This window comes from Gymnoscopelus braueri (genome assembly GCF_963280865.1).
Source record: "Gymnoscopelus braueri genome assembly, chromosome: 6".
NCBI classification, from domain to species: Eukaryota; Metazoa; Chordata; class Actinopteri; order Myctophiformes; family Myctophidae; genus Gymnoscopelus; species Gymnoscopelus braueri.
Window position 1 is genome coordinate 54,048,436 of NC_137607.1, and position 8,775 is coordinate 54,057,210.

Here is an 8,775-nt window from a genome sequence, read left to right on the forward strand (position 1 = left end):
TCTACAAGCTCATCGTGTGTGGCGCTGCGACGCATTGTGAGCTTGTACATTGGCTGGTGCACAAAACCAGAGCACAGCTAAGTATAAATCACCCTTTACATTACCATATATTATCATTTTAATAATTCTGTCACTGAAATATGTGTACTGTAGACTCAAAAGAGTTCCATATTTTGGCGTGAAACAAAAGCAAACTAGGCAACCTAGAGGTGTGCATAGCTGAGCTGCCTGGGCCATCGCCTTTAGTTTTTCAGCCCAAGTTTGTTTTGGCGTTTTCTCCTCTGGAGGACAAATGTGCAGACAGAGAAACACAATTATACACAGACAGACAGACAGTACAATAGTTTTGTATCACTTCACGGCTCGACTAATTACAACATGATTACAGGCTTCCAGAGTCTACAAGTACAGATCAAAAAAACAAAAAACAAATACACAGTAAACTCCTTACAGGTCCATTTTTACACAGAATTAAATTAACGGAGGATTTTACTGTGTATAAGGGACTTAAAAAAAAAACATAATGACTGATGGCAACAAGCCATCAGGGCCGGACCATAGTCACACATTACCTATCAATGTACTCTTTTGTCTGTGTGTCTGCGTCCGCATTGCTAGTTGCATCAGTCATGATTGATGTGGCAGTATGGCAAACTGGCAGTCAAACAAGCTCTGTGTCGATACAATCAGTCACAAAATGCAGTTGTAATGAGGACCCCACCCCCAACCACCCAGCAGGGGATGTGGTAGCCAGGTGTATCTGTCTAGTGGTGACATGTTATATTATAACAATCCAGTTTGGGCACAGCATGTCCTGTGCTCAGTGGTTCCTAGTTTGAGGCACTTATTGGTGTCTGAGACTCAGCACAAAGCTAAGCATTCTGTGATGCTTCGCGTTTTACCCTCTGCCCTGTCCTCTCTCTCTCCCTCCTGCTCTTCACCTCTTGTCCTCTGCTTTGCAGCCACTCCTCCTTTTCACGCTCACTCAGTACTGTCCTCTTCTCCTCCTCCTCCTCCTCTTCTTTTTCTCCAGCCCTCGCAGTTCTTCTTTAGTGTCCGTCGCCGGACCGCCGGCTGGTCTTCTAGTACTGGTGTGCGTGTGTGTGTGTGTGTGTGTTTGTCCTACGCCCTGCTGGGGTTGGGGGAGGGCTTGCCTTCAAACCCGTACAGGAAGGTAGCTCCGATGACCAGAAGGGCCCCCATGAAGAACACACTGCAACGGACAAGCAGACAACATGGTCTCAACCAGGGTACAACTCAGGGCAACAAAAAAGAGAAAGAGAGAGATGAGCGAGGGAGAATGCGTGAGAGTATTATGTTAAAGGGACATTTCACTTTCAAATAAAATAAACATAAAAAAATATATATACAAAATAAATGAAAAAAGTAATGGAAAAATCACAGCCCCTCACACTTTATTTTAATGTGTGAGACTTTCCACTACTTTTTTCATTTATTTTTTTAATGTTTATTTTATTTGAAAGTGAAATATCCCTTAACACATTCCATGCCAGAGTTTAATCTCATAATGTACTCACCAGTGCCAGCGTTTTATTGTTGTTTTTTTGTTTTTTTCATGTCGCCACAGACCTCGCTAAATAAGTTAAAAGTGCGCGTTCATTTGGTTCTAAACACACAGCGGATCTGTGAGAAACGGCCAGCGAAAATAGTTTCCAAATGCGAGCCGCCATCTTGAAGATACAGTGGATCAATGCTAAACAGTGATCAGCGAGGAGAAAAACAACAACCGAGAAAATCGAGTTTTAAACAGGATCCCAGACAGGAAGCGGATACGATCGAAAAAACCGGAACCCGAATAATTCTGTTTCCGACCGGAAACCGGAAACGGAAATGGATAAAAAAAAATCGGAAAGTGCACCTGGGGCAATTTCAATGGGAATCGGCGGTTCGCGTAGATCTACGCGACTGGCACGCTGCGGCTTTAAATAGGTTCGCGTAGATCTACGCGACTGGCATTCAATGTGTTAAAGAGCATAAATAGCGTATAAGTGGAAAATACAACTTTTTCAGTGTTAATGTGCGTGTGATTTTGTGTGTGTGTGTGTGTGTGTGTGTGTGTGTGTATGAGAGAGAGAGACAGAGGGGGAGAGAGAGAGAGAGAGCACCTACCCAGTAGGTTCAAAGTCCTGGAGCCAGAAGTAGGATATAAGGGTTGAGAGGATGATAGAGAGCGATGTAGCGAAGCCCTTCAGGATGTTGTCAGCGTACTTGATGACCGCTGCAATGACCAGACCACCCAGCGCCTAGAAAAACAACAAACACTTCAACACAGATGGACAGAGGCGTGACCTGTACTCTACTGGGCCCTGTATGGAAACTGACCCGGTTAAGAAACAAGCCTAGAATGCCTGAATGTTGAACAGCTAGACGGTCCTCTTTCAAACCTCATTCGGTATCTTGTTTTTAAGGGACCAATCAAAGCAGAGCGCGGCGCTTCTCATAATGAGATACCGAGCGAGGTTCTCAGAGAACCTGGGTCACACCTAAATGGTAACCTAAATGTTTAGTTCATTACACCAGTGGTTCTCAAAGTGGGGTCCTTGAGGGGGTTCCAGGGGGTCCCCAGCAAAATGTATGAATACATTTTAACCCCTATATCTATATTTAATACGTTGGTTATTCAAAAATAGCAGATATAGTGACGCTCACAGCGCGTCACTTTGTGCCGCATTGCGAGCATGTACTCTGCAATTTAAAAAAAAAATTTAAATGTCATTTTCTAACCATTTTTTTTGTCCCTGGCGCAAAGCATTTTCAGATGGGGGTCCGGACAAATATCAATTTGGGGGTCCTTGCCTTGACATGAAAAAGTTTGAGAAACACTGCATTGCACAAGCGGAGCAGATGGTAAACCTTAAAAGTAGAGTAGAGATACAGGTACCTGTAGCGCGACAACAGTCCAGGTGACGGTGTTGTATCCCTGGAACATCCCCGACTCGCTCACCCTCTCCCCATCATATGCCAGCATGCCAATGAGGCCGAATACCAGACCAAACATCCCTGTACACACACACACACACACACACACACACACACACACACGATCAAAGAGACTATCTAGCTAGAATATTCACATTTCTATTAGAAGTGCTCTTGAAATATTGACAGGGGCACTTGTTCAATGCCGTTTTGATTACGCCTGCATACCTTGTACACTAGCATCCCTAAGATCCTTTCAAAGAGGCTACAGGGCTCGCAAAATAAACTCCCAGAACACATCTTCACCATCGCTCATATCATTAGTCTCAAAGTGGCTCAGAGTGGAGGACAGAGTACCACATATTAAAATGTTTATCGTCCGCAGCATTGTAAACAAGGCGGTACCCAAATGTCTAGTCAATAACTTTTTTTTAGGGGAAGTGATCTACTAAGTTATTCCACTAAAGGGAGCTCCACAGACTTTGTAACGAGCTGATTCAAAAGCTGTACGGGAAAGGATTCGTTTTTATATTCTGCAGCAGAAGTTATGTGGAAAAAGTTACCAGCAGGCCTTAAGTCATTTAGCTCTATTGTTAACTTCTAGTCCTGTAGCAGCTTCCAAATAAAGTACCCATGTTACACACACATCTTTACTTCAATGACCACAATGGAAATAAGCTCACACATTCTTTTTGTGTTGGTTCCTTTTGACTGATTATGCACAAATATATGTTTATGTACCGGGTATATGCATTTTTGTCAATTAATCAAAAAAGTATCTGGTCAGATCAGACCAAAGTTTGTCACTCTAAAGGTTGATCAAACAATCTGACTTAGATTAAACTGCTAGCAGATGCTACATGAAAAGTAACATGCATTCACTGCATAACATTATCATGTGTTCAGATTTCAACTCAATTTCATTTCTATCTATTTTTAAATACAACTAAGACAACATCTCTCCATCTGCCCAGTAAAGAAAGGCACCGGCAAGCAAGCTTCTAGTTCACACCAGGAAATGAAGCGCAGGAGAATTAACACATGCCTCACATGTTCTGAGGTAAAAATAAACCAGACAGGAACATTCATCACAGTAGAAACGCAGCTAAGGTAAAAAAGCCTAGCTGGCAGAGAAAGGGACAATGAATGCACAGCAATGCTTGCAGCAAATGTGTGGCTGCAGGGGCTTACTCAGCCTAATCTGTTTTATAACAACAACAAAAAAGAGCCCCGTCTCACATTATTACTTTGTTGGAGGAAGCGTCCATGATCCTGTCGTCAAAGGCTTGTGCCGTATTTTGAAATCTATCGTTGCGGTCGGGCAGAAACCTCTTATCTCCACGTTTTGACTTTTTGTGGATTTTTGTAAATTAACGCCCTACTTGATCGTACTACAGCGTCACACGAAAGCATCAAAAGTAGCAGATCCGCAAGCTGGAAATGCGGTGCAAGCTTGTAGATCTGCTACTTTTGAATTTGAATCCTGAAAAGTAACAGTTTTGTACATAAGAGGTTTCCACTCGACAGAGACAATATATATCTTTCATCACTTTATCTATTCTTCAGTGAATGTCTTTTCTTCCCCTCTAAGCATCAAGTGTTATGCATTGCTTAAAAACAGAACATATTAGTATTATATTAACTCATTCAGTGCCAATGACGTCGCCGACGTCATGAAAAAAAAAAAAAATGTTCAGAACCCAAGATATCATGATTTGAAGATTTGCTCCATTCACTTCTTGTTTAACATCTTACTGAAAAAGGCTATCTCGCTTCCTAAGCACTTTTTTTTTACAATGTATTTTTGGCTCTGGCACTCAGAGCCAAACTGCCAGAAATAAGCCAGGCACTAAATGAGTTAACGTATTAACTGACTTAACACTCATACTGTAGGTCACTGGTTCTCAAATTGGGGTTTGGAGACCACCAAGGGTCCTTTCTTGGGGGGTCCCCAGCTAAATAATTGATAGTTACTGTAGAACGAAACTACAAAATCAACCTGGGATGTCATGCCCCTTTAACGCCAAGGATCAAATAGGAGTCTGTGGCCTAATGCAATGGTTCTCAAACTGTGGGTTGGGATCCCCAGCGGGGTCCAGATGACAGCGAAGTGACAATTTAAGGACTTAAGTAATCAACAAACTATACTATAAAAACTTGTCACACATTGGCCAAATTGTCAAATAATATTAAGAAAGAGGCAAACATCTTGAAAATAGCAGATCTACAAGCTAACAACGCCAATCTGCTATTTTCACAATATCTATCTGTGGAACCGAGTCAAACTAAATGTAATGCCTCAACTCCTACATTCCAAGTGCTTATCAGGGTGGGGGGTCCCCCGTTCTTCAAATATGATTATTTTGGGGGGGGGGGGGTCGAGGCCTGAAAAGGCTGAGATCCACTGGCCCTATGCATATCAAACTGGGGGTCCTTCAAATCACAAAAGGTTGAGAATCGGTGCTGTGGAGGTATAGATCAGACAGACCTAGCTGAATGTTGCGGACCCAGACACTCTGCTTGCTCTCCTTGAGGATCTTCTCAAAGTAGACGCCAGCAAAGCCACTGGAACAGCAGGCCACCAGGACCGCGGTCACTCCAGCAAACTGGGAGCCCGTAGACACAGCGTCCGTTTCGCTGGCTCCGCTAGACTCGGAGGGCCACTGGATATACAAGAGAAACACACACAGGTGCAGAGGATATCGTTGCTGCCGGGCAGAAACCTCGACTTATGTCCATATTTTAACTTTGGGTGTCTTTTTCCGTAAAATGAATGCCCTACTTGATCATACTACAGCGTCACACAAAAGCATCAAAAATAGCAGATCTACAAGCTGGTGCAAAGGCGACGTGTTTTGAGCTTGTCGATCTGCTATTTTTGTTATTTTTTTTATTTGAATCTTGAAAAGTAACAGTTTCGGACGTTTCCACCCGACAGAGACGATATAGAATAGTGTTGATGAGCATCTTCTGGTTGGCAATGCCTTTCATTTAGATTCTAAAAACGCCTCCTAAATCCTAACCTAAGTTGTCTGAAAAACTTTTAGACAAAAAAGGTGTAACGTCTAAATGGGTTAAAACAGCATCCACCTATCACACTTAATGACAGTATGAGAATATAGGCTCAGCATAGAATGGAAATATATCCATATGTATGTTTATAGGGTTAGGGTATATAAAGGGTATCATATTCAATGATACATTATGCCTCTTGCTCTAGAAGCAGAGAAAGATTGTCATGAAAGTGGAGTCTCATCTGACCACAGTGTCCCATAAGTACACAAGGGTCACAAAGCACAACTGTTGTGAATACTAAAGCATGCCGAGCAGGTGTTTTTGTTTTTGTTGATTGGTCTATCTATATATATTGTCACGACGTGTTTACTGTCATAACCTGTTTACCCCGATGACGGCTCGTTTGAGCTAAAGCGCGTTGGTCAGCAAACGTTTTTAACTTTGCCAACCCATGCAGAAATAATGGCATTTAAAATTTTCAACAGAACAGTGTGCCTTAGATTCTTTTTTTAAAAGTGTGTCCTGAAGTACACTACATGCTGTTATTTTACTAAGCTATGGAACTAAAACTCATTTAGTGCTTATGGTCTACATATTCCTCTGACAAGCAACTGGATCCTCCCTTAGGATCTAGAAAGCTGACATTCAGCAGAGGGGTAATTGCAACGTTGCCAAGCCACAAAAATGTTCCAAAGCATCTTGTTGTTTACATGTTGCATTATACTAGACTATGGATGGAATAATGCAGCAGAAAAGGATACGGGGTGAACATCTTAAATAACTTTAACAGGGTTTTTAGGAAGTTTGAAATGTGGTCCGTTTAAAAATGCCACAACAGCATATTCTGCATTGTTTCTTTGAGCAGACGTTAGACTAATAGAACAATTAGTTCTTCCTCTAGAAAACTAATTTGGATGGCATTAAATAATAAGTGGATGAGAGAACAGAGTTACTTGGCAGCTATTATTTCATTGTGACCATATTCACATGGTGGCCATTTTGCTGTGTATGATGAAGGAGCAACATGGCCAATGAATGCCAAATACAGGCACAAACTTGTACAAGAATAACAGTATCCACACCAGTGCAATGTCTACTGTGTAATACAGTGGTTCTCAAGTGAGGTCCGGGGACCCCCAAGTGTCCTTGTGGAGGTTCCAGGGGGTCCAGGGGGTTAGTCATTTAGTTTTTTGAAATAATTTTGATAATAATTTTTATCATAAATCTTCTCTTCTGGGGTCCCTGGCAAAAACTTTTCAGATGGGGGTCCGTGGCCAAATAAATATCAATTTGGGGGGTCCTTGACATGAAGAAAATTGAGAAACAAGAGACACTGGGTGAATGATACCTGTACTAGAGCTACTCCAGCCATAAGGATAAGCAGGGAAAGCCACTGGTAGACTCCCAGCTTGCGGCCCAGCATGGACACTGAGAACAGCGCTGTGGTCAGTATCTTCAGCTGGTATGTTACCTAATGGAGACAGGGTGGAAGAAGAGACACCAGTGAACACTGCAGGACTGTCCCCACCCAACGTCCTTAACGTCCTGGAAGGGAACACCATGAGAAGCAACATTTCAATGATAAGAAGAGGAGCACATTTGTTGACTGGCTCAACAGTTAAACTTGTATTACAATCAATCTCTAGTTTCATCTAGTCTTGATTATTGCCCAAATATTTGGTCCAGTGCTTCAAAAAAGGATTTGGACAAACTTCAGCTCACTCAGAACAGGGCAGCATGCCTCGCTCTCCGCTGCTCTGGGAGGAGTAGTGTTGAGTGGATGGGAGTCAGTGGATCAAAGGTTTAGCCTGGCATGGCCAGACTAACATCACTGCGTAGATATTATATTAGTCTGGAATCTCTGTGTGGAACCTGCATTTTCGAGGGGCAAATAAAAAAAATGCCTCTGGTGATAAACCCGCCCCATATTTGCATGGGGCGGGTGTGGGCCCTGATTGGTCCCTCACAACTTCGGAGGGAGAGAAATCCAATCTCTATTGAGAGGGGCCGGACCTAATCTGCAATGGCAGATTCGTCTGGAACCAGGCTATCAAAGGTTGGCTTGTAGCCTTGTGAATTTTTTGTTTAACATCAATCATACTGGTAATTTAAACCTGTACATTTGTTGTTACAGATACAACCCACCAATACTAGACATGGCTATGACACCAGACAGGCTATGGGTGTTCATTTTACTCTGCCTTTACCAAGAACTAATGCACTTAAGAGGACAGTAATGTAATGTATAGAGCAGTAACACATTGGAATGGGCTCCTGACACATATAATAAGGATAGGCAATAAATGAAGGAAATTGAAGGAAGCGGTGATTAGTGAAGAAGTTATGTTTGGTTTAGCTTGTTTGATGTTTGGACGGTCTGTAATTCAAAATATATTTTTGGTTTGTACATGGATGCATATAATTTCTTTGTTTGTCCAGCAGAGAGTAATATGCTTACGTAACATTTATAACATCTTAGTGGAGTTGGAGTGAAGACCGAAATCTTCAATCATTTTTGTTGATTTGTTTTTACTATGTAATGGTGGAATTCCATTGTATTACGTTTAAATTTGAAGTGTGAATGTTTGGACCCCAGGAAGAGCAGCCTTCACTGAGGTGAGGACTAATGGGGATCCGTAATAAACAATAAACAACGTCTGGGATTGACGTCATTCCGAACTTCTGATGGCCGGTCTCAGAGCTTTTTCTCAGAAGAATTCATGTCCTGACTCGCCAAACCAGTCTGGAAAGCCTGTCTGTTTCTGACGTTGGAAGGAGCAGCATGTACTGGCCTTAATTATAAAACATTATTCTCACACA

General features: G+C 42.2%; 1 protein-coding gene across 1 annotated transcript in view; it reads right to left on the bottom strand.

The window, feature by feature from the left end:
* Nucleotides 1-515: 515 nt before the first annotated feature.
* LOC308087007 (UDP-N-acetylglucosamine transporter-like) overlaps nucleotides 516-8,775 on the bottom strand; it is a 12,867-nt gene continuing 4,607 nt past the window's right edge. Inside the window, exons 4-8 of the mRNA XM_080430647.1 lie at nucleotides 7,304-7,426; nucleotides 5,429-5,603; nucleotides 2,903-3,021; nucleotides 2,131-2,264; nucleotides 516-1,213 (exon numbers count right to left, since the gene is read on the bottom strand). Of these exons, the coding sequence (XP_080286773.1) occupies nucleotides 1,123-1,213; nucleotides 2,131-2,264; nucleotides 2,903-3,021; nucleotides 5,429-5,603; nucleotides 7,304-7,426 (642 nt within the window). The 3' untranslated portion in view covers nucleotides 516-1,122. The remainder of the gene's footprint in view (nucleotides 1,214-2,130; nucleotides 2,265-2,902; nucleotides 3,022-5,428; nucleotides 5,604-7,303; nucleotides 7,427-8,775) is intronic.